Below are 26,641 nucleotides of genomic sequence, written 5' to 3'. Positions count from 1 at the left end.
TTGAACTAGGTGATCTCCGGAGGTCCCTTCCAACCTTACTGATTCTGTGATTCTATGAACCTCCCATGCTGTGATTCCTCAACTATTTTTTTAGCCTGATTTATGATGATGTGGTTGCATAGATATGTATGATTGCTAGCAGAGGGAGGAGGTATTGTGAGGTTGGAAATGGATGGTCAAGGGATATGGAAAAGGATTCTCCTTCCCACACAGAGACTGCAAATGAGCTTAAAATGCTGGAGGAATTACTTTAAAGAAAGGAAGAAAACCTGTTCTCTTAGCTTCCAGGCCCTTCATCTTCTCCACTGGATTTGTCGTGTTGTTCATAAAGAAAAAACAACTTTCCTCTTTCCTTCAAATATAATTTTTTCTAATTTTCAAGCCCCTGGTGAGTTTTGATTAATATTAACGATAACAAATTATTCAGCTATGTCACTGCTAATTACCATGTCCCTATCTTGTTTCAGTTTTGTTGGCCTAGCATTAGGAAGTATTTTGTGTGATTTAAGTACTTCCTGCTACTGTGCCACCTGTTTTTCTGCCTATCAGTTCCTCCTGGCTGATTCAGTTCTAGATAGCTCAGAGATATCGTCAGTGACAACTGTGGTGGTGTTAATTGGACAACAGTATTCTTTGGGAGAAAATAGAAAGTCAAGTAGTGAATAGGTAGTTATATCTCTCTCTTCCTATGAATGATTGTAATCTGTTTAATGATCACTGAATCAGTAGTTATAAAAGTTATAAGAGCATCTCCATATCATCACAACTATATATGTGCGTATATATCTGTACACACACATATGTGTTTCCTGGCTCTGATCTTGCAAGCTGGCACATAATAAAACACAAGCATCACAGGACTTGGATTAAAATTCCAAGTTCATTGTTGCCAGTTCTATTGAACATAATTGAATAAATTTTTTCTTCTCCTCCCTGAAAAGCTTCTAGATTTCTACATAAAGTAGTGATTAAAAAATTACCAATAAGACTCTACTTTAAAAAGAGGCATCTTATTTCCAGTCCGATTCAGTCGTTCGTGATTGATAATGCTACATTGTTTTCTCACTATGCTTTCCTGGTCGAATTGGTGCTACTAAGTAAAATATTTTACAGAAGTCTACTATGCTAATATCTCATTAAACAACCTTCATCAACAACAGTGTCAAGAGAGATGAAATTTACTTCCGTAAGACCGTAAGAAGAATATGCATCAATTATATTATTCTATTTAATTCTTTATTAATTGAATTCTATATTAACCATTCCATTAACACTCTCTAGATCTGTTTCAGGCTCACAAGCTTGTAATTACCTGGATTATCTCATTTACTGCTAAAAATGTCATTAGTTTTCTTCAAGTGCTCGGAAAGCTGCCATAGTTTCACCCCCAAATAACTGAAAAAAGAATGTATATGCTCCCCAATGAGCTCTTCTAAAATAACTGTGTGCAAATTACACAGAATTCCAGATTTAAAATTATGAATGTTAGTATCAGTTCATTAATGTCCTGCTAAATTATTGTTGAAATGGAAATATTTAAGTCTCAGCTATACCAAGCATCTGTCTCTTTGCAGATGCACAACAGAAGTGCTTATTGATTGATTCTCTTTTTCATGAACTACTACTGAAGCTAATATTTCCCTATAGTAATGGATCACTCTCAGAATTTCTGCAGCTTTGGTTTACCTAGAGCAAAAAAAGTCTTACTCATTTTATTCTAAACAATATTGGCAATACTTGGCTCTTCTTATCTGTTTGCTTTCTTGATTAAACTTGTAAAGTCTTAACCTCTTGCTTATATTCAGTAGTTTTCTTTCTTTTTTCCCTTTAATGCAATTTTATCTCTAAATCTACTTAATATTTGAAGTGTTATTCCCTCTGAAAAAAAAGAGTGACTTCTTTTGATTGGTGCTCAGTCAAATATTCCTAATCTGTTCCTAGGTGACATTCATAGTTTTCTGTACAATTATTTTTTCTTCCAAGTGTTTTGATACCTAATTTTTTTCCCCTTAGATGAACTGACTTGTTGTAAACCTACAAATATTATAGTGGTTTGGACTTCACTCATGTTTGCAGATAACAAATGTAATTTATCATAATTTCTTGTACAAAAGTTACCACTAATTTTTAGCTTTGTGATCTGCTTGTCTTCATCTGCTAAGATGATTTGTTACAGAATCTGCTTGTGCTGGACACAGCATTTCTTGTTAGTGAACAATCTGTTGTCTATAAAAGTTTTGTAGGTAGCATTATGTCTTCCCACATATGTCCAACATGTGCCCACACATGTTGCTCAGAATTTAATTATTCATGATAATGCTATTTTTTCTTTTCCCTCTTTATTAAATAAAGGTGCAATCGTCTTGGGGTTTTAATTGATTCAGTAGCCTACAGTAGTCACCAATTAGTAAACTATATATTTATCTATTATAGCACTGATTTTAGAAGCATTTGGCATCATTTTGCTCTTGAGCTGTCAGTGTCTTAGAAACAAACTGTAATTTTTGATACAAATTGCCATTTTTCTTTATTTTTTCTATATTGCTCCTTTATAAACACTGTAAGTTGTTGTTGTTGTTGTTTTTTAACAATCCAGGAATGTGACTCACCGCTGCCAGCCTCCACTGTACCAGCTAGATGGAATTTATTCTTCTAAATGAGCAATTCCAGACTTTCTGGTTTACAGCCAAAGCTCCCAGGATTGCTATGCAGGCTATTAAAGTACCTCTTTATTATCCTCTGCTGTCAATGTGAGTTTAGGATGCTAAAGAGCTTATACGTCCCTTGTTAGTCTGTGTAACAATGACAACAGGATAAGGTATCAAGACATTGCTGTTGATGACAATGTTTGTATTGGGACAGAACCTCTGCTACACTTACAGCACATACAGCTGGTGAAGTTGAATCAATGTGCATATAAGGAACATTTTGAATCGCCCAGCTGTGGAGCTGTTCTGCAAAAAAATAGGATAGCCTTTTTATGACTATTGCCAGCCAAACTATGAGGAAGCCAGATGAGGAAGTGGACAGAGGAAGCAGATGGCAGCATATAAGTATGCATTGCTTCTCACCCTCATTTCCAGGAGCACAAGAAATAAGAGTAATCCCACAAAATGCTTTGATTCAAACGGAAAAAAAATTTTTTTTGAGATGTTTCCAACAAGCTTAGTTACTCAACCCACTTTCTGAACGACTGCACCCTCTAATGGGGTAAAAGAGTGATTTTCAAAGCAAACTTTATTTTTGTTTTGTTTGTATTCTTACAGTTCTTACAGGCATAATACAGCAGCCCATTCAAGTTAACAATAAAACAAGCATACTTTTACCGAGTTTAGATTACAGGGAAAGTGTGAATATCCAAGAACTTCATATAATTTATCTCTGCTCATTGTTAGTGAAATAGCTGTTTACATTCATGGTGAAATAAAAAGGAATTTTAACAAAATCCTCAAAAGGAGAATTTATTTTGCTTCTAAAACCCAATCCAGAAAAAGTATATTTTTTTCTTATTATTTGAAGTAGTTTCTGCTTTCCAGAGCTTTGTGTAGAAGCAAAACTTTGAACAAATGAAGGTGAGATGAAACAGACATTTAAACATGATGTCATGTCTTGTCCAACAGGTAATTTTCTAATGGACCAATGAAAGCCAACGATGACAAGTTGTGGTCAACAGTCCTTGAACGTGCTGATGGTTCTGCTTTCATTACTGTTGTCAGCAGGTAACTTTTTTGCCAAAAATTTACGTTTCAGTGACGTGCATCACAGGGAAAATGTGACAATCCTGTATTACTTCAAAACTAACAAGAACACTTCATTGTTCATGGAGTAGTAAATAAAAAAACAGCTATGCATTTAGTAATTGGAAGCTGGAATTTGAAATGCAATTCAAAATTCAATTTAAGAAGGCAAAAATAATGGGACACTGACAAGAAAAAGCAAACTGAAATTTTAAGACACAAAGATACTATTTTGATATTCTAGTTTTTCAGCACATCTTATTAAAAGGTCTGCACCACTATACAGTCCAACCATTTTGCTAAATGGTTATCTGTTGAAAACAGAACAAAAGACCCTCTGTTGAAAACAGACCAAGTAGGGTTCCAAATGTATATTTTTGTACATGCATGTAGGAGTATGTGAGCATCTGAAGGACTGAACTTGGAACTTCAACTGTTCTTGTAATAAATGCATGTCAGATTTGATGCAAGTTGTCTTACATATACGTAAAGAAAAATGCATGACATCATGTTACACAAATAGGATGTCATTTTCCTGATCAGTATTATTCTATGTAAATGTACAATTTTACCCGAAGAATTCACTGGACTAGGGAGTGAGTCCAGGGTTTTTCCCTCTAGGTGTTTGCTAGATCTGCCCTGAATGTTTGCTATTAGTGCACAGAAAGGATTTGTACAGAAATCTGTCAGCTGTTACATTGAGAATTAATGGAGCCCTATGATTATTAGTTGCATTTTTTTCTTTGGGAAATATCTATGACATTAAGGTTTTCTGTAATGATGGAATAATTTTATTTAAGAAAATTAAAGGTATCTCAGTCCAAATAATTTGGTCCTAGGAATTTTAAACTTCTAGCACAACCTCTTGTACCTTCCGTTCCTGAGCTGTTTTTAATTCAAAGAGATGTTTTTTATCCACCATTGTTTCTTATTCATATCCCCAAATGTTATACTTAAAACTTTATGGAACATTGTATATCTTTATGCTCCAGTAACAATTGTTACTGTAGTGTCTGTGTCATCCCTTAAACACTCAATATGGTATCCTTATTTATTAATTCAAGTGTGCATTTTGTTGCCCACAGTCTTTTTAATCATTTGCAAGCATTCTAGTTGATTTTTACTATTGACAGTTCATTTTCTAGCTGTGATTGACGCAGTCCTTCTGTTAATAGTATAATACTACCAACTTGACCACTGCTCTGCCTAATCTTAAAACGTTCTCTTGCTTTACAGTCCTTCCATTGATATCCCTACGTATGGTGCTGCATCCCTAGTTATGTATCTACCCTTCTGTGTTCTAGAATCAGGGATAGGGTTTATAGAAGCCTATTAATCATTTTTCAGGATAAAATCTTTTCAGAAAGCTGTTTCCCTGGTACATAAATAAAGCCAATTATTCAAGAAGAATTTGGTGTACATAGCCCAGAAATCAAACAGCTCAAAACTTTTCCAGCAGCTCCAGTCTTTCTGTTCATTTTTATTATGTCTTCAACCCCTCACCATTCTTTTTAGGGAAGTTCTAGTAGATGCCTCCTGAGATTCCACCTCTGCAAGCATTTTCCTCAAGATAATATAACTGTCTCTGTTCTAATTGAATGGGACACTAGTATTAAACTGTATGTGCAAATAGAAGTAGTCAGCCACTGGTATGTATACACTTATTCCCTCAGAACCAAGCAAACAGCAATTGTTCTGACTTGTTTTTCTTCTAAGAAGAAGAAATATGCTGCCTCTAAAGTACAGCTTCTTTATTTGAAACTAATTACATAGAGTTTTTAAATTGTTTGTCTGTAAATGCCAGAAACTTGTCTTTGTAAATGTGTGCTGCCTTCTCGCTGATCTTCAGTTATTTGTATTCTATTATCTGACATTCGTTTACTACATGTAGAGTGCAGGCTTAATCTGGACCCATCAGAAGCCTTTCATGCCAGCCTAACTCTGCTTCTTGGGGAGTTTTATTACTTATATCTGTAGGCATGAGTTTAGACCTTTGTTAACTTATACCCACATTTTACAAGATTTGAATGAAATTCATTATATATTATTTTGGAGCCAGCATAAATATAAAATATGTGTCCAAGATGCATCAGCTTCCATAGAGGAAAACTGTTGGCTTTATGCAGTGAGAATGGCAGAACTAAAGGATACTGCTCTTTTTGAAATAATACAAACATCATTCTCAAATTGAGCTGAAATGAAAACCTAATGGCAAGACTCTTTTTTTGACTTCACTAGATTTATAGTCTTCTATCTGTAAGATCATACCTCACTTCCATGTTCTTCATATACTAAGATGTGCAAAGTTAAATATTTTAAAACTGTATGTATGGTTGAAAACTACATTTAATAATTGGAAGCATAACTATCATAGTTCCACAAGGCACAATGAATGTTAGGACGCAAGTAACAGAGAAGTTCCTAGAGCAGGAGTTTTCAGAGCCTCGTTTTCGTTGTGTCAGTGAAAGCAGCAATAGAGCAAAGGTGTTTGGGTACCAAGCTAGCGGCTCAAAATGAGGATAAAGTTTGGCAGCTTTAGCTGTGTGTCTAGGAAGAAGATGAAATTGCCCAAAATGAGCAAAATTCTCTCAAGAACAAATCTGAAAAGGCCTAAGTTCAGAGTGGGTAGACTATGGCTCCATTTAAAAAAAGGTTGAAATCAAATTGAGAATACAGGAACTCTTCAGGTTAATTTTATTTCAATGTGAAAACATCAAAAGCGCAAGGCCACACAGTATTAGGATATGTAGACACATTAATTGTACTGATGGCACAGAGAATGACTAATAAGAAAGGAACAGCATGCAGTCATGCTAGAAAAATATCAGTCTGTCCGTTTAACTCCTAAATATATACTTTGCAATAATGTTGGTATTTAAATTCCTTGAATGGATAGAAATGCATTCATTAAATCAGTGATGGCAACAAGGCTCATATTAGCAAGCAAAATTTTATGGATTATTTGCACAGTACAGTAGTTTTCCTTTAGAGCAGAAAATAATGTTCAGATAGCAGAATTATCAGAGGATCACAAATGACTGGGATTGTGCCAGGTGAAATGTGTATATGTGAATATTTCTATGGATACCTATAGAAAGCTTATAGTGATCAACCACCTCTGAAAGCTTTTGGACTTCACAAACTTGGTAGCTAAATTAAAAATTTAATCAGCATTACACAAATTTAACTAGAAGCAGATAGGAAAGTTACATCAGAGTTTGATGTACACCATCTGTTCATTTTTCAAGAAGGGTAGATAAATCTTAAGCTGAGCTGAAATCGGTCATTTGAAGCATGACAGATTTTTCTAGAAATGTATGTGAACAGAGATAGGAGGATCTGTACTACTAACATTCTCAGTAATACATTTCAAAAATAGTGTGAGAATTTACACAGGCAATTCCACTTCAAAAAGAGCTGCCATCTTTGCAACAGGCAACTTAGAGCCTTTCAGTCACACTGCTTTTTTCGAAAGAATTTCTGCAGCAATAAGGCTTTCTAATATTCAGATTGTCTTCATATACGTGCAAGATTGAAATGTACTTATTTGCAGAAAAAAATATCTAGTAAAAATGTATGCTTTGTTTACTAGATCTCTGATTCCCAGAGCAAACACAGACAGCAATTAAAATGATGCAGATTGCAATAAGTTGATTTTTTTTTCACTGACTGGCAAATTCAGAACAAAATTCAAACATCATGCTATGTGGTTTTTTGTGTATGTATTTTAATCTCTGACACATTTAAATAAGTCCTTGCTTAGAAATACATCTTTATTACAGACTTAGTTCATACTCTGACCTGATGTTGTCTTCCATTCTCCCTCTCTTCTGTAGCCACACTTCCCCTAGCTTTCACTCCAAACAAGCTTGACTTTAATTTTGCTTTTAAAATGGGCAAAAGGTCTGTGGAGGGATATAGACTAGGAACATGGGCTAGTAAGAAAACCATTTTGTAGTGAGGAGTAAGTTAAACCTCTCAAGGTCCCATAGCCCTCTAGTGCATTCTCACAGCTTGCAACATGCTCACGAAAGAGCAAGTTCTCTCTCTGAGTGCCAGGGAAGAATAATGTCAGAAGCAAGGAAATAGTCATTAGCTATGAAACATAAGAAACTAGTTTTGAATTCTGATAACATGAGCTAGCTGCACATACAAGTCAGGTATAGCTTGGCAGGGCTAATGTTCTTTTGGTGTAGTCTAACCTGGATATAATTCACCTAAACTAAGTGACATTTTTTACTAATCTATTCACAAAGCTATACTGGCAATAAGTATTTTTCCCTTAGAGTGTCCCAAACTTCAAACCCTGTTCCGTGCTAGAGATTTAAAAATTACCACTATGTAAATGGTAGTTGTGATGTTACTTTTTAAAGGAAAAGTAAGTTAACATATATTTAGCCATAAAAGCCATTAGACTTGCATTTTGAAAAAAAAAAAAAAAAAAAAAAAAAAAAAAAAAGTTGATGGCTCTGCAGATAATGCATGAAAAACAAAATCTATACTGCACACCAAGGATTTGAAGGTAACGAAGAAGATGAGGAAACTCTGATTCATGGAAGTACCTAATATAACCAAAGTACAGATATTCCAAGTAAGAAGGAGCAGGTCAAAATGACTAAAATGTGACAACTGCCAAATTTATCAATTTAGATTGATTATATAATCTTTACAGATACAGAAGTAGTAGTACATACTTTAATTCACAGAAATCAACTGCTGTGACATCTTACTCTGGTAAGAGATCTGTAGTTTCAAATAACTGTCCCATCTTCTGGATAGGGAGAACACTAGATAAGATGGAGGAAAATAAAACCCAGAAATTGAAACACAGGCATGTTTCAGGACATAACCTGTAAAGAAGAAATGTGGAAAGAAAATTTCCTTACTAGAGAGTTTATTGGACAGCTTTTTCATTATATAAAGCATAGTTGTATCTTCCTTGGAAGCATCAAAAACTGACCGTTATCACAGAAGGATTAGGTGGACACTCTACTGCTAGATAGTGTTGATAAAAATACTATGGATAAACATCACTACAAAAGTGCAATGTGAAGATTGTCACCTCAGTTGTATTTATTAGGCCCAATAATATGACTTAAAAGCCAGCTCCTTGATCTTGAAGAAACTTACAGTAGAACATTAGGCAGGTGTTATCTTGACCTATCAATCCATCAATTTGTAAGACTATACAAATTGAGGTCAATTTACTGCATGTTTGTTGACACCAGGCATAGACTCACCTTTTTCCTAGTAATGATGACTAGTGGGACTATGTGTAATGTTTAAGATAAGCATGTAATGCATCCTTGTAAATTGGCAGTAAGCACTTGAAAAACATTTGAAGCCTTTAGGTGATTAACCACATATATCTAAATGCCATTTGATTTGTCCTAGAACATCCAAGTGTGGACAGGACCTGTAAGAGACCTGCGCCTCTTAGACTGAAAGCCGGAGGCCAGGCAGAACAGGTTGGGGAATTCCAGCTGGCACTGAAGTCCTATATTTAAGCAACTAAATCAAGCTGCTGTTCTTGCTAAAAGTCAAATACATATCTGTAATAGCTCTACATGATTTAGGAATTTCTCCCATGCCCGATTTTGCATTCCTTATTTTTTTTAGGTCAGCTTCTCAAAAAAAAAAAAAAAAAGATACATAGATAAAACTAAAATTTTCAAAATTTGGGACCTTAATCTTGGAATACTTAATAATATTACCGTGTTAATTAGGAGTGATGTAGGGAATTACTTGTTCAAATAAATATATATTTGTGTAATTATCTGCTTTTTGTGAATTTTATACCACAAATTCAACATGGACATTTGTTGCAAGAGATGCAGAGAGTCCTAATTCTGAAAACATAAGTTTAAAGAAATAAGATTTCATTACCAGTTATAGAATCCTGAGATGAGAACACTGATTCCCCCGTCCCACCCAGCCCCGGCACAGCAAGAACAGTTATGTAATTAGTTTTCTGAAAATCTATGTTCCTTTGGAAACAGCACTTTTATAGCACTTCAGTTTCTGATTCAATTCACCTACAAAGGGATTTTCTCTTCTGTTAAAGCAATGATGACAGGTATATGTATGAAAAAAAAAAAAAGATATCACTCCTTACCCAAGATTTTTTTCTCTTCTGTATGTATGTGCTTTCCTGATACTAGATGATGGTTCGTGTCTAATTTTAGGAACAGAACTGAATGGGAAAGGAGCATAGCTGCCATAGGATCTATAATCCACAGAAATAGAGGCAGGTAGTAATAGGCACTTCTAGAGGGTGATTCAGATTGTTTTGTAGTGGTTGGCACACAACAGTCAGCCTCAAGTCTGCATTTGGAGGATATATATGGAAAGCATTTAATTTTTTTCAGGAAAATTGATAGTGAAGTGAATGTGACATACTCCTGGGAAAAAATGTTTTGAAAGATGCAATAACATGAGAATTTAATAAAGAAGAAAAGCAGGATTGCTCAAGAATATCTGTGTTTCTGTTAGTTCTAGATACTTGCAGATCCAGAGTTGTTCAGGTCTGTTACACTGTTTTGTACTTTTTATTTCTAGCAGAGTGAATCTTATCAAAAGATAAGGCCTTTACAATGGAATTGGTATTTTTGAAACAATAGCGGTGACTATAAATCATGTACTGGCAAACTTTTATAGCAGTTTTTATTTAGGCTTTTAGCTATAATCACTCAATCTCAGGAACATCTAACACAAACATTGTTTGGTCTACTCTGGTATCTATACATTTAAAACAGCAGTGTGAAACTGTTTCCCTAGATATGTTTGTGTTCCTTGGTGTGGAGGGTATTTCTTCTCTTACAAAAAAAAAAATCAGAAACACAGTAACAGTAGAAGTCAAAATATTGTAAAATGCTAAGATATTTTAAGTGCTGAATATTAAGATGTTGAAATCCTGAAGTATCTTATTAATATTTTTCAGAAATCAAAGAGCAGTTTTAACTTAAGCTTAATCAAAGAAAAATTACAGTTCTCAACATACTGATAATACAAGTGACTCACTAAGCCAGTATCATTCTTTGTTTTACAGCATTGTCTGCACATTTTCGGGTCTGCGAGCCATATACAGACTACAAAGGTCGCTACCACTTTGGTTTTCACTGCCCACGTCTTTCTGACAATAAATCTTACATCTTTTGCTGTCACCATAACAACACAGTATTTAAATATTGCTGCAATGAGACAGAATTTCAGACTGTTATGCAGATGAACCTAACAGGGAATGCAGATGGATATATGCATAAGTAAGTAGAAGAGTTTTAAAGTATTCTTCACTGAACTGTTCTTGATCATAGTCTGAGGTGTTCTTAATGATGGAAGTAGTTAGAATGATTGTACATATATAAAAACATTGCTAAAAGATTTTTGCTGTTACAGACGTTTTCTAAAGGACAGGATATTTTACCTTTGCTTCTATTGCTTTGACACCCTCTCCAGACATTGCTAGAAGAGCACAGATGTAAAAGTTATAATAAAAATTTTCTCCTTCACCCCAAACTAACGCAAACTATGTTGAAGTGTGTATCAGTCAAAGTAAGTCCAGAAACTGTCAGTAGGGGAGAGAGGGAGAGAGTTGATACTGTCCATACCAGTCTAAATGTTTTGTATGGCCACTGCTATTTTGAATCTGTGCATGTTTTGCATGTAAATCTCTTGTAATCACTGACTTTGGGTAATAGGACATCCTTGCTTGTATACTCATGTTACATGGTGTCCTTGCCTGTTACCTGAGATACTTTGCTACGTGCATATAGCTTCCATGCAATTCTGGGGCCCGTGCTCAAAGACGAGTATCAGTAACTTTTTTTCCAAAGAGCTAATAAGTAGCAAATAGATCTTCATTACTGTTTTTGTATTTATGATGACAAATTCTTCATTTGTGATTTGTGTCCTTTCTACTGTTTGATGTTCTGGCCACACTAATCCACTGTGATTTCTGTGGTGGAGAGGGCAACTTTCATCTGGTGTAAACCCCCAGGGGTCATTTCAGATCTATCTGTTTTCCCCTGCCATTTTATTCTGGTATTCAGGCACTCCAGGACAGAAAAGGGCAGATTGAAGAAGACTGGAATTCCAGTCTATTTATTTCTGGCTAGTACAGGTATTTTAGTGCTTTCTTGTGCCATGAAAAACTCAGCTGGAGTTTTGTCATTCTTTTCTATGGAAGCAGATGCGAGGCAGCTAGGAGACTATAGCGTTGGAATACTAACATCAGCTATTTTAAGTCCCAGTGTAGAGCTGCATCCAGCAGCAGCCAGCTCACGGTCAGCTGTTGTCTTCCTTAACAATCTTCTCTCTTACAGCTCTGCCTAGAAAAGCTTGAGTCATGTGTAGTGTGTAGATACAGAAGTTGCATGCTATAACTTCTTTTACAATTTTAGAAGTGACAATCACCCAGTTATATTGATATGAAGAAGCTTTTATACTATGTAGTGTAAAAAATGATAAAAATGGACTCTGCCCATATAAGATACCTTTAAATCAAGATGTTTCTATACTATCTTGTTACAGCATACTCAGCTATACACTTGAGATCAGTTTTCCTGCCTTGGCCTTGTGGTGCCTTTGGGAACATCATGGGAACTTAACCATATGGAACACTGGAGAGATGCTTCAGGTCCAGCAAGCCCATTAAAGACTGTCCATATTTTCCCACCCTTTGTGCACCCTGGACATTCCAGAAATTGTTAGCACCCTCATCTGGGGCAACTCAGCTCTGCCAAAGTATATTCCTTGAGGTAACCTGGTAGTCTATACCACAGCTGCCTCATATGCTTCTATGCAAAAATTTGCTCTATATACATTCTGTAGTAAAAATGTGATGTGCTTTCCCTTTGTTCACCGGGATGACCATACTGTCACAACAGCAATTAGGCACCTGGCTGAAGGGAGGTCCTCACAGTACTCTCAATACAGAAGGGTTATGCACATAGTCATAAATGGAGGCAGAAACTGCTTCACACTCAGAATCAGAAAAAAAGAGAGCCCCAAGAATGGATTTGTGTGGTAGTAGCCCCCACACACTTCTTCTGTTCTTTGGTTTCTACACAAGAGGTTTGCTTTATTTCTTCTGTTCTTGATCCCTGTGTCAGAGTCCAGTACTCTGTGACCACATTCTCTTAGATATTCCACACACATGGAGAGTGCAATATTTAATACAAAAGTTTACTTTGAATGTATTTGATGTTACACATTTTTTTTTGATTTAGCAGAGTGATCCAGCAATATATGTAAGTCACAATACAAGTGTACACTTACACAGTTCAATCACAATACCAATGTGATTGCCATTACTGATGTCTATAATATGCTCACCATCATGACGCTGGTCATCCACAATCACCAGGAAGGAACACGTAGGTTGAAGGCAGCTCAAGTTCATTGCTGTCATTGAAGTTCCTTTGTTAGTTGTTCAGATTTTATACTCTGTCTTGGGTTAGGCCACCTATATGCTTCTCCCATGCTGGTCTGGCTAATTCAGGGAGACATTTTAATAAAGGCAGGAAGAAACATTTACACCTTGTCCAATTAATGGCTATGGCTGCTTATCTAAAACTTTGCACAAAGAACTGACTTTATCTCAACACAACAGCAAGAACTAAGGAGCCGCACCCTGCACTGTTCCTGAACTTCCTGGGGCACATCACCTTCTGTCTTCCAGCATTGTAGGGATTATTGGTCCATCACACCCAGTGAACTGTGCACCAATGCTACAAAGCAAACAACTCCACCTAACTAGCCAAGCTGTCTAAAGGCACCTTTATCACAGAGTTTGGGATGTTAACTGGCTTATCATAGTACTGCCAAGTAGAAAGCCAGTGCCTCAGGCTTTTCTAATATCTCAGTAGCTACTCACTGTGGCCATGACCAGAGGCTACTAAGGTAGGCCACGGCACTCCATCTTTCACCAACACTCTGAAATGGCCAGGGCAGTCACCCATTTCTCAAAACAGACATGCACAAGAGAACAGATGTGGTCTTTGACTGGGATGTACAACCTTCCTCTGCCTCCAGCCTCCTCTGTGTGCATGCTCACTCACGTGTGTATATGCACGTGTGCATGCATGCACACACACACAGAGAAATAAATATACCTTGCCATTTGGTACTCTGGCATAGATGTCAGAGCCAAGAGGCCTTTATGTAGCATGTGGCATGAACAGGTCTGGTGCAGCTTGGAGGAACTGTGGGAATTTAAAGTGTGGATGCAAACCAACTACTTCAGCACATGGTGATTCCATAGGTTACAGTAGCAGGACATCATAGGGAGTACATGGTGTCTTTGACAATAAAAATAGCTTATATGTCAATCTCATTACCAAAGACAAAAGTCAGCCTCTCTTTGAGTGATGCAGTTATAGTAGCACAACTAATATGTGGAGAAAAGGCCCTTGGAAGAAATCCAACACTATTTTTTGAAAGACTCTCAGATTTTAGCTTTTTATAGCTTTGCAGGCTGTTGTCTGGGGCTCAGTTCATGGCCTGGCTATTCTCATTATGGTACAAACTTCTTATGTGTTAGGTGTATGTTGGATTTAGCAAATGCAGTTCCATCTCCGCAAAAGGTCAAACTGCTTTAATCAGAGACTGTTTTTTTGTGTCTTTTGATATGAGGTTTTAAATGACATCTCACTACTTAGTATTGACAGAGGAAGGTGTAAATTTTACTCTTGGCTGTTGTATGTGAGCAATTTCAGTGGGAAAGGAGGTAATTTTATATTCTCTGGACTATGCTATCTTCTTTTAGTGAACATATTAAGGCCCTAGTTGTAAGAATTGTTTTAGTTTTAGCATTTTTCCCCTTCCTTTAAAGAAGTACCTCATTCAGTTTTAGTGGGGAAAGATCTCTATATTCTGTGTGTAAGATTCACCTCTTAGTTGAAAACTGCTCTTCCATGCAGAATCTTTTTTTTGTGAGCATTAGCTCATGCTGATAGGTAGGTAAAAAAGTAGGTTCCAAAGGTAGGTGAAAACATGCTAAATACAAGAAAATACATTTAGAGCTTAGAGAGGTGCAGGATTGGAACCAGTATTCCCTTCTTGTAACTTTCTGAAACATCAGCTTTTGATAAATCAAGCTGAGTCAGGAAAATAAAGAGAAACTAATTCTCAGCATAAAACTCTGGCAGTGTAGTGAGAGAAAGGGAGAGAACTCTCCTCACCCTGAGCTCACAGAGATCGGTAAGAGATTTCCCAGGAAGTTCAGCATACTTTGGAGAAGCAGGAAGAAGTGAAGCCTAGATGCCTGCATGAAGACTGTGGTAATAAGCATCTTATTTAACGCACACTGACTTTATTTAGCACATATTATTATTTAACTTTATTTGGATTCTAGTATGTCCAAGGTTCATTTTATAGTAACACTCTCCAGTGTTTCCTTTATGAAACAAAGTCAGCTATTTATTTAGATCTAATTTCATACACCACTGAAAAAAGATTCTGGTGAAATATTTTGCATTTGTACATGTGGAGAATGATTTAGGATATGGGAATAGCAATGAACTGAAGGAAAGATTATAGTTTTAATGGAAGAGTGATTCAATGTTGTTATTTGGTTTATTTCCCCCTCTAGCCATTCTTATGATCATCAAAACACATTTCTTGTTTTGTTGTACAGCTGAGGGAAAAAATTAATGAAGTGACTTGTAACTTCTCTGTCATAGTACAGCTGAAAAACATCACATTTATCTTCTGCAGATGTATAGTATACAAATAGCCAGGTTTATTTACATTCTTTTCTATTACCATAATTAAAGATTCCTATGTTTTGGTAAGTGCAAATACTGGTCTATATATATAGTTATAGATGTCTTTGTGATCAAGCAGATAAATCTGTTTACATTATTTGTGAATGTAAACAGTTCTTTTAGTAATAAATATAAAAATACTAGTGATGTATAACAGCCAAGAAAAAATTCTGCTATCCAAAGTGAATTTTGGATTCACTTGGATTCATATTTATCTGAAACTTAGTCTAATAAGTTCTTTGTTTTTTTTAAATAGTATTCACCTGAATCTACTATTTACATTCTCTCCAGTTTTCTATTATGTATGCTTTGATGGGTTTCAGCAATAGTGCTATGTTTTGGTTCCTTAATCTGATACTGGGACAGCATTATGGCACCCTGTGAGGCATCCATTTTTTTTCCCTTCTCTCTTATTCTAGATTTTCAAGGTTGAATGGCTTTTGCACACCACATTACAACTTTTTGGTGAAAGCAATGTGAGGACAGAATAGTACTATCATCTTCTCCGTGTACATTGTCCCCTGCAGAACTGGCATTTACTTGAATATCTCTTAGAAAGTCTCCTCTACAAGAAAGGAATAGGAATCTCTTAGGTATACAAAGATGATTTCTCCAGGAAAAACATTAGGTTAGAGAGAAGGCTTTAGATTAAAAAAAAAAATCTGCCTACATATAAATTCTGCAGCTGTAGAATTCTGTTCACCAGTGTTTTGATTTACTGTTTTTTAAAGCCCAGATTCCCAAGTGAATTACTTTCTGTTCATGTACAAGACAAAAATATACAAATCCTTCTGAAAAATAGCCTAGACCAAGCCTGCTTGTCATCTATCTCAAAAAGTTAATGAAATAGAAGGAATTACATGGGTAAAACTAATAATAAAACGAACTGTCTATTTTAATTTTTGTGTAGGATTGACAAAGAAATCTAAGTAGGATTCTGTAAATGAAATAGGATGAGATGAGTAAGAAAAATATTTCCTGTTCTCAAAGGGCCCAATTCAAGGCTATCTGAAGTCAGAACAAATCTTTACATTTACACAAGTGCACTTTGTAGCAAGTCTATAGCATATCTACATCATATTGCTACAAAAGCTAAAGTATTCTAAAATAATGGTGTTTTCTAGCAGATGATAAGCTAATTAACTTTTCTAAGAGGTCCATGAATTATCCTGATTTACACGGAGGCTAAAAGGAAATTGCCACATTATGTTTACCCCAGATTTAGCTTTTGTATTTGTGTGCATCAGAAGCAGAGGATTTTGAAAGTCATTTCTAACACTGCTAAAAGTTACACTGAACCTAAACAGAATTCTCCAAAATGACAGATTAGGAGGGTGGAAGAGTTAGGAAGAGAGAACAAGTTTTCCAGTTGGGGATGAGGAGAGAAGATGCAACAACGTCAAAATACCTTTTCATATTTAATTCTCTCCATGAAGGACTAAACTCCCCAAATTTCAATTTCAATAGATTTGGAGTCTATTCACACTTTATTTTTAATTGAAATGAAACTTCTGTGCAAAAGTATGGGAGAATCAGGCAGTAAGATGAAACTCTTACAATTAAATCATTCAGTTAAATGAAATAAGAACAAGTCCTAGGTTTTTGGATTTCCAGTTCTTTGCCAGATCTCTAGCCTTAATGTCATTCAGTGGTCATTTTCCTCTTAAGGTATTTTCTTAATTTATAGGGAAGTTTTAATTTTTTATATTATTAGTAACCATCAGCAAAATTAGTATTTTGCACCATGTTAATAGTTTCAGTAATAAAATAGATCAAAGTATGGAATTTTTCTCTGTGTACAAAACATACCATTTATTAATTTTGCTTGAGATTTTTCACAAGGCCCTTTTGATATCAGTGTTGTCCCACTGTTAATTAAAATAAAGCAGTCTTTCATTTTTGTACTTGTAAAAAACAGATAATATTTAAAAGGAGCAGATGGAGAACTCGCATATGGCACAATTAATAAGTTGTTGCTTTAAATTGGAACACTCAAAATAGCTCTAACTTTCCCTTTGCAGAATTTTTATGGGTAATGCCCATAATACAAGCAAATGCCTTAAATACAAGCAAATTCTTCAGAGGTAACTGTAAGAAATGTTCCTGCCTCTCAAATTCTTGCCAAACAAAAATAATATGATATCTGATATTTCCATTCTTACTATGGATCAAATACAGCTCACCTATTCTTAAAATGGATCCTATTGGCATTAGTGATGAAGATGAATAGGATTTGTCACAGTAGATTTCTTCCCAAGTTCTCTGGTCCTCACTTCCCTTTTATTTATAATAGCAACAGATAGAAGAGTTTTTTCCAAATAAGAATAAATCTCCTGAAAATCCAGAGTAACACTACAGAGAAGCCTGGTGTAACCTGGTTATGTTATCTGAGTGCTAGGGCTGCAAATGTGTTACCAACATCTACCCACTGTTGTGGGAAGTTAGGCACACGTATAAGTCTTTATCTGAGCCAAGACCCTTTAGGTAAGGGATTTCAAAAGTACTATACTTTATCTATCTACTTACAGTCCTCCTGGAAATTTACTGAAAGTTCTTGAAAAATCTAGGCTTGCATAATCCGAAAGTTACACAGAAAGGTACATTAGCGTGTCAGATTTTCCTGTCATTACTCCCGGTCATTTGCCATGGAACTTTCATTTAATTTGATGGAGTTGTGTCTGTGTGGAAGAAAGGAGAGTCACAGGAGAGGAGAATGAGTGTCATGAGGTGTTGACAAGCAGCAACACAGAAATTAAAATTCTAATTTCTTATCTGATTTCTTGTTTCAAATCCTTAATTTTTTTTAACTATAAGTGAAAGAGTTGTACAAAACTTCAAACTGAAGTAAAGGGTCAAGGTAAAGTCTTGAAAAGTTTTAGGTCTGAAAAGGTTTGAGACATATTTTAAAATTTCCAAAATATCCTTCTGGCTTGCATCTATAGGATGTGCTCTGAGCTTTTCTTCTTCAAAGCCCTTCAGTGATGATCGATGTTCTGATAAAATACGATTCCTCAAAGCTTCTCTGAATGTCTGTTAAAAAGAGCATGGCAGACTCTGTGTTCAGTTATATTTGTTTAAGTTCAGGTTTACACAGATGGGAGATGCCCACCTATTAACTGGTATCATCTTTCTCCAAGACGATCATCTTCCTAATTCCTAAATAGTAACCATTTTGTTACTATCTCTTCTTCTTGTTTTTCTTTTTATAGTCTCTGCTACATGTATTTGCATATAAGCTCTTAGGTCTAGATTAGCCTTCCTCTCTGTATACCCAGTTTCATTCTTGCACTTTTCTTTCCTTCTCTGTTCTGGCTTCCTCTTTCCCACTCACACAGTTTCCATTTCAAAATACATTTACACCACACCTAACAGTTATTTCTATTTTAATATTATTGTATCTCCAGCAGAGCTGTAGCACTTCTTTCTTTTTTGGTCTCCAAATTCTTGAGTTCTTACTCCTTTTCTCACCTTTCTCTCCCTCTCTTTCCCCTCCCCCTCACTCCGGTCTTTTAATATCTTTAGTCACCCGTCTTAGCTTTAAAGCTTTGTGAGCCACCGCAACAGACAATAGCTGAAAATCTTAATGGTCTTTCCCCTAACGTATATTATAGGTATACCAGCATGTACATATAAGCATAGTACACATTTTCCTTCCTGTTGAATTCATTTAAAAATACAATCTTGTCAATGTTCTTCCTTGCTGAGTTTATTACCAGCAAATTAAGGGATCTTCAGCAATTGCTCATGAAAGCCTACACTTCTGATAACATGTATTCTGTATCCAGCAATGATTAATTATTAAATTTAGAGCAGCGTTCAAAAGAGCAGAGAAAAAGGTTTAACACCTTTCAAGAAAAGTTTTCAGCAATGAGTGCTTTCATTGATATAGACACACCCCCCCAGGGCTCAGTTATTACAGCGTATTTTCTTATTGCTACTCATGTTAATCCGTACTCACGTAAATGTATTGCCACTTTCAGTAGGATGACTCTCTCTGAGTGAGAACTTGCAGAATAAAAGCCCATCAAGTGTGTGCGTATCAGGCCTCACTTAAACTAAACTAACTAAGCACTGAAACTAATCATATACCAAATTTATGCACTAGTGTGTATATAAAAAAAGATTTGGAGGAGAAGCAGGCCTTTGTTTCTAAAAATGTCCTATGTCATGCATACAGCAGTGCATAGATGGATTAAAATAACAGATAATTTTCAGTAAAACATTCTTTCAAACAAAATGTTTCGTGTGTGTGTGTGTGTGCGTGCACTCGCTTATGTAAAAATTACATGAAGCAAATTACCTTGCCAAACTAATGCAATGACTATTGTGGATGTATTAGATGAATTTTTTGCTTCCCCTTTTTCTTCTTTCATAGCAACTACAGTGCACTGTTAGGAGTATGGATCTATGGCTTTTTTGTGGTGATCTTGCTGGTACTGGACCTTTTATATTACTCTTCAATGAACTATGATATTTGCAAATTTTACCTGGCACGGTGGGGAATCCAGGGAAAGTGGATGACACAAGGACAGAGCCGATGGATTAACCCTGCTCAGGATCCAAGCCAAGTACAGACACAGCCTCAGCCAGAGATGCTGCCTCAGCCTCAAACTCAGTCTCAGCCACAGCCTCAAACATCACAGACAGTACATACTTTAAAAGGAGATGCTTTAAGCCCATCCCTGATGTCATTTCAGAGTACATCTGCCTGGTAAGTAAGTTAAGCCATATTGTGATATATTTTTGATCTATTATTTTTCACTGTGAAGTCACTTGTATTTGGAAACAAGACTGCAAATTCAGTTGTGCAGAATGGCACCATTTGAGTAGCTGGCCCATGATTCTTTATATCATTAATTGTCATACAGAGTTAGGATTGATTCCTTTTTCTGAAATACTTTAAGTCATATTTTATTATTGGTGTCTCAGAGAAATAGGTGCTGCCATTTTTCAGTGGTAAGTAGTTTTGCTACACTGTAGTACAAATAAATGCAAAATGTCTTTGTTTCTATACTGGCCATTTTAAAGTTAATTTTAATCTGGTATTGAGGACTAATTGCCAAATGTATCCATGTTCAAAGACTATATAAATAATAGGACTGAAATAGTTTCAGTGTCATAAATCCTCACTATTTGTAGTGTCAGACACAGAAACAACATGAAAATGAGGTTAATTTTTTCTGTGTGTGTGTGTAGGCAAGGAACATGATTTAATCTCATTTGACAGGATGACACAAGTAGGCTACTGTAAGTTTATGTGCCACACGCAACAACAACAACAGAAAAAAAACACACATGACAGATTCAGGAGCAGACAGAGCATACTGCATGAATGGGAGAAACTAAAAGTGGATAACCAGGGGATAAAGTGGCATTGGCAGATGTTCGACTGTTTTTACCAAAGACAAAGGAAAACAAAGGAAAGAGCTGAATATAAGAATACTGTGAGTAAGGTGTCAAGAAAAGAAGGTGCTTTCTTCTATGAACAGTTTTATAGAGAGTGTAAAGATGGAAGGGAAGCACATAGTCACCAGTGTATTTTAGAACCATTCCAAATGGCTGAGTGCTAAGTTTTGGCAAAATAAAGTGATTGAAGAATGAGTAGGGTGAAAAATATGACAGCAGTTCCTGATGCTTTAGAGCACGTAAAGCCACTAATCTAATCTAAAGATCTGAAACCTTTGGGTAGCATTGTGTTGCAAATAGGATGATGATATAGTAGTCCTTTTACTTTATAACTTGCTTTTAATTTTAAATATAAATCTAGAGCGGAGAAGATTTTTCATAATAGAAAAGGTAGTGACAGTATGACCGGGGACTACGATCAGGGATCATTTGCCATTGTACTACTGGCACTGTTATTCAGTGCTCCTTTGAACATGATAGCAGGCCTTGTTCAAACAAGTGAAGAGTACTGGTAATGCTACTTAAGACAGATGCTTGCTTGTGTTTAGTTATAAGCATGGATAGTCTCCTGATAGCTTGTACCTTATGTCAGTTTACTTGTTTACTTGAAATCCTATAACTTTGCATATCCAAAATGGATCCAGCCCTGAATCTGCTAAGCAGCTTCCATTTTCTAAAGTGTTTCAGTAGAATTCCAGCACTGGTGATAGTTGAGCTTTTAGGTTCTTTAAATCCCAGTTTTAGAGCCAAATCTACATCTTAGCCCTATTTTTTGACTTTTGCACCTCCTTTGGTTTCCAGCAGTTTTATCTGATTGATGAGATAATCATATAGTGCAATAATCGGAATAAAGATCAATAGTTTCTATCCCCATCTAAAATAAATGATCTGCTTCCTTTAAAAATAGCCTTCAGTACACTAGAGCAACAGGATGGATCTAATTACAAAGCAAAGTTTGATTATTTGCAAAACTGCTCAGAAAAAGATATAAATGAAGAACAACCAATGAGGTTTTTTTATTTCATGTATGGTTGATATTTGCTTTTATTTTGAGCTCTTTTCTACTTACCCTGCAGTTTCATTTAGGTACATCTGTGTTCTGTTCTCAACTATTCTGTGGTGTATATGGAATTAAACGGCTCCTCTTCTGATTTGGAAATGCGTTCTCCCTATGTACAGGCACATAGTTGATGCAAGAGGCCTTGTGACCATTCTGGTTTGCATTCAATGAAATGTTTAGGTCACAGTGTCAGGATCACAGATAGGAAAAATTTAAGTGCTTAGAAACTGAATATACTTCTGAATAACTAAATTAATAACAGAGGAGTAATGCTACACTGAACGAGATTGCATAAAAATGACAGCTTTTTTCATGATGTGTGTATATGTATGTGTGTGCATGAATGCACATGAAATTATGTATTTTAAACTGTTACTTCTGTGTGATATTAGCATGGGCTTTTATTTACTTCTCTATTTTTAAAGAAAACAATCTATGTGGGAATAGAATTTATGCTTAAGCGCTTGGCATTTACATTTACAGTCATGCTTAAAGTAAATACAACTATCAATATATAGACACTGAGAAAATGTAATAATACAACCATTGGCCCACTTGGTGTGATTGGGCCAAGAATTGTTTTTCATTTCTATCACTACAATCTTGATCCACGCCAAAATCTTCCAAACACTTTAGTATGATGATTAATTAAAACACTGACTTAATGTAGAATGGTTATAACTGTAAAATAAATTCTTAGCCCTTCACCTGTTCCTGCTTCTCTTATTCTGCTGCGCTCCTTCCTTGTCCTCCCCTCCCCTCTAGTCTTCTCTCTATTCTTCCCTTCTCCTCTTCATCATCTTTCCTCCTCCTTTCATCATTTATTCTTCTTCCTCTTTTCCTTCTTCCTGTCTCCTCTTCCCTCTTTCTTTCCCTTTTTCTTCCTTTTCCCTTGTCTCTCATCTTTTCCCCCTCATCTCCCCTTATTTTCTGTTCTTCAACAGTTTTCATTAACCTCCTCCAGCTTTTCTTCAGCTCCGCTTTACTTATTTTTCTCCTCTGCTTTTCCTCAGATCTTTCTTCCCCTTTTCTTTTATTACTCTTCTTTTCCTTTTTTCTCCTCTCCTTCTTGTCTTTCTTACTCTTCTCTTTTTTTTTCTTTTTTCTTCTTCTTCTCATTTTTTTTTTCATCCTTTTAATGTCATCTTTCCTGGTCCACTCTTATCCTTCTTTATTTCTTTTCTTTTCCTACTCTTCTTTTCTCTTCTTTTTTCTCTTCTCTTCCTTTTTCTTTTGTCTCCCAATCCCTGTAGAATTAAAATATTAGGCCCTGTTATACTGGTTGTTAGCCTTGCTATATACCATTACAAATTAAAGGAAACCCTTCAATAATTTTTAAAGGATTCTCAATCACTTTCCACTACTGACTTTTTTTTGTTCTGTTTCTTTGCATTGTTTCTGAAGCATTAAGCGAGGATTGTATGTTAGGATCAGGTGAGCATACTCCTGTCCCATATGCTCTTCCTCTGACTGCAGGAGATGAGCATTGATAAGTCGCTGCAGTAACCCTCACGCCCTTCCCCACTACCCTATCTGTGCTTTCCTCGGTTCCCATAAAGTATATTTTTTTCTTCTAACGGCTTTTATTGCTCAATGATAGAAACAAGTAGGTGTTTCCCTTAGCAAATCTGTATTTATTCCTTGTATTTCATGTAAGACTGCAAGAGATGCCATATTTTCAAGCTTATAACCTGCAACTTCAGGAACTTACAGCCCTTTATCTAAGTCCATAGATAACTCAAAATATGAGCTGGACACAGGAAAAAAAAGAGAGAAAAACAGCAGCAGGCATTGGTGATCACAGAAAAGGTGTTTAATGTGTGGAAAAGGCTTTTGAATAAACAATTCCCTCAAATATCAGATTTATTTAGTATAGCAAGTGCTAAGTCGCTAGGGAGTAAGAGGAGGTTGCCTGGCTATTTATTTCTTTATTAAGATAATTTGCAGGTTATATACCAGAAAATACTGTAATTTTGCCATACAAAAGTCAAGTGCAGTTTCAGAGACTGTTTCTGCAGCAGCCGTGTTTGTTGAATGACCTCAATATTGGCTTCTTAAAATCTAATAACTCTATCAGAGAAGAAGCGCAATGAACTTAACATTTATCATTTCCATCACTAGTTTTAAAAAAGTTATTTGCTCAAATTATTATATTTTATATAATATGCTTTATACTTGAATGTTCATTATTCCAGATGATGACACCAATGTCCTGAGATGCAAGATTCTAGTCTGTAAACTAAACTTTTGAATTTGTGTTGGCATTTATAGACTATACTAAGTCTATCCCTTCATAGAGAAAGTAAGCATTTTTCTTTAAACACACACACACACACACACACACACACACACACACACACACACACACTTATATGTATGCATATGGTGGTATCTTATCAGGAGTATAGTTTCTTTTATAGATCAGCTTTCTTTCAATTCAGCAATAATAAAATACTATATGAAAATACAAAACAGATTTTGTAGTGCTGGGAGACATGCATATAAAACAAGGCATAAAACATTAAGGACTGCTAAAAACATTTTCCAAAAGAGTTCAGAAGTTCTCCTGATGACAGAAATACCGGCTTCACAGATCCCTCACCTCCAGTTTCATAGGTCCTATTTTCTGTAAGCAATCCAAAAATTAATGTTCAGTCTGTGAACAGTTATAAGATGCAACAGTGACTTTAAAATAACAAACTGTGCCCCCTGCAAAGTATAAATAGACTTTATGCAAGTACTCTAACAATGCTCACAAACCAGGAGGAAGGAAGATCATTTGGTAGGCTTTTTTATTTTGGCCGCAGTAATGCAATGATCAATGACTAATTTTCTTTTTATTGATAGAAAAGGATAATTCATAGTGTCAAACTTGGATTCTGGATTTTTATCACACTCAAAATAATAAAAACAAAAACCAAGCTTACTACAAGACTTTTTAAATTAAGTGTATGGAGCGCAGAAATGGGTTTCCCTGATTTCCTTTTGTCCATTTTATGATGTGATCGGTTGGCATATATGTAATTGTTTTGTGGGGTACATTGTTGACTTAATTATCCCTACTCCTAGTCAATGAAATCAGCAGAAAACTGAGGCTATTCAGCTTCATTGCTTGCAGAAGAATTACTCATATCATATAATCATGTTCTAAAAATGCTTTTTCAAATATTTTGAAATATTTCGTGTAAGATGAGATTACCCTAGGTTGATTTTCTAGTGTGAAGGGGGGGAGCATTATTGGTAAATGTCAAGAATACTGGACGTGATGCTCTAGAACCGGTCATTGGATTTCTGTTTTCAAATTAGTATTGATTTATCACAAGAGTAATCATATTGAACGCACTGTAACTCAACTGGTACAGAAAAGCCAAGCAAACCCATAGCCCTAATACACAAGTCAACTATCCATTTACATGACTTTTGAATTTCACACTTGAGTTTTTATGCCACCTAATTTTCTTTGCTTCTTTCACTTAATTAAATTGTTATCTTCCTGTACTATATTTATACTACTGACATTAAAAAAATGCCTATTCTAGAAGAAGATACACTATGATAATACGAAAATGATTCTTGTATATCAGAGTCTCTGCAATACCAAAGACTCTGTACCTGCTTACTGCAGAGAGCTCAGAGTAGAAGAAACTGTCTCAAGCATAACAGCATTAAGATTAACCTATGGTTTGTAAAGCAGTTTGGGATCTTCCTGGATTAAAAATTTTATGCAAACGTGTATTATTTTATGATTTCGCTTTTTAAAATGCTGTGAATCACCTATGAAACCAACGGAAACAGAGATGTCAGAGAGAAGAATCAAGTAGATCATAGTATTGAGTGGGTAAAATCATCCCCAAGATGATTAAACATTTTGTTTTAGCAGACCAAATTTTAACTTGAGACAAAAAGAGGGCCATATATAGTCATAATACTATTATAACTAAAGGAGTCTGGAACCCATTGTGCACATTCTGCTGACTGCTCTGCAGAGGGCTTCTATTGTTGTATAAGGACAGGAAGGAGAATCATTACTCTTAGTAACATTGAACCTAATTTAGAACAATGTTGCTTCATCAAGTAGTCTATGGCTCCTATGGCCCAACTAATGTTGATTTCTTCTTTAGTATGGAAACCATCTGAGGCTGTCCAAAGGCCTGTGTGGGCTGAAGCGAGGTCCTGGTGGATGTACCTTCCACAACCCAAACGCTATCACAGATTCAGAAACAAGGCCTGCAAGTGAATGAGGTTAAACTGTTCTGCCTTGCTTTGCAGTGCGTCTTCCAGGTCATTGCTGAGATACATGAGCTGGGCCCTTCCACGCTTACTCCTTCTTAAAAGAACCTGCAACCTGTAGCCTGAGCAACGTTTTTTTAACATCTGGAGATCAAACAGCAACAAGTAGCAGGCAAATTATTACTGCTGCTCAACAAAGTACAAGCCAGGGAGGCAATAAAATGAAATACTGTAAGTTAAGCGGAATAATCAAAATCCTCACTACTGAAGAAAATTTATTCTCAGAGTCACAGGAATAGTGCTACTTAATAGCAACTACAGAAGTTCAAATTAGCAAAGAAGATCCTGTAAGAGCAAATGAGGCTAAGTCAGCCTGGCTGAGATAGTTTCTCTAGGGCTGTGCCATGTTCCAGCTGTGAGAGGGGAACAGATGAACTATTTCT

At 35.8% G+C, this 26,641-nt stretch overlaps 1 protein-coding gene across 1 annotated transcript in view; it reads left to right on the top strand.

The window, feature by feature from the left end:
• Nucleotides 1-23,406, top strand: part of SHISAL1 (shisa like 1) — an 88,776-nt gene extending 65,370 nt beyond the window's left edge. Inside the window, exons 2-5 of the mRNA XM_062569037.1 lie at nt 3,621-3,719; nt 10,786-10,999; nt 19,878-20,213; nt 23,373-23,406. Of these exons, the coding sequence (XP_062425021.1) occupies nt 3,653-3,719; nt 10,786-10,999; nt 19,878-20,213; nt 23,373-23,406 (651 nt within the window). The 5' untranslated portion in view covers nt 3,621-3,652. The remainder of the gene's footprint in view (nt 1-3,620; nt 3,720-10,785; nt 11,000-19,877; nt 20,214-23,372) is intronic.
• The last annotated feature ends 3,235 nt before the right edge of the window (nt 23,407-26,641 follow it).

This window comes from Rhea pennata, chromosome 1 (assembly GCF_028389875.1).
Source record: "Rhea pennata isolate bPtePen1 chromosome 1, bPtePen1.pri, whole genome shotgun sequence".
NCBI classification, from domain to species: Eukaryota; Metazoa; Chordata; class Aves; order Rheiformes; family Rheidae; genus Rhea; species Rhea pennata.
The sequence above is the reverse complement of the archived record's forward strand: the minus strand, read 5'-3'. Positions and strand labels throughout refer to the sequence as shown.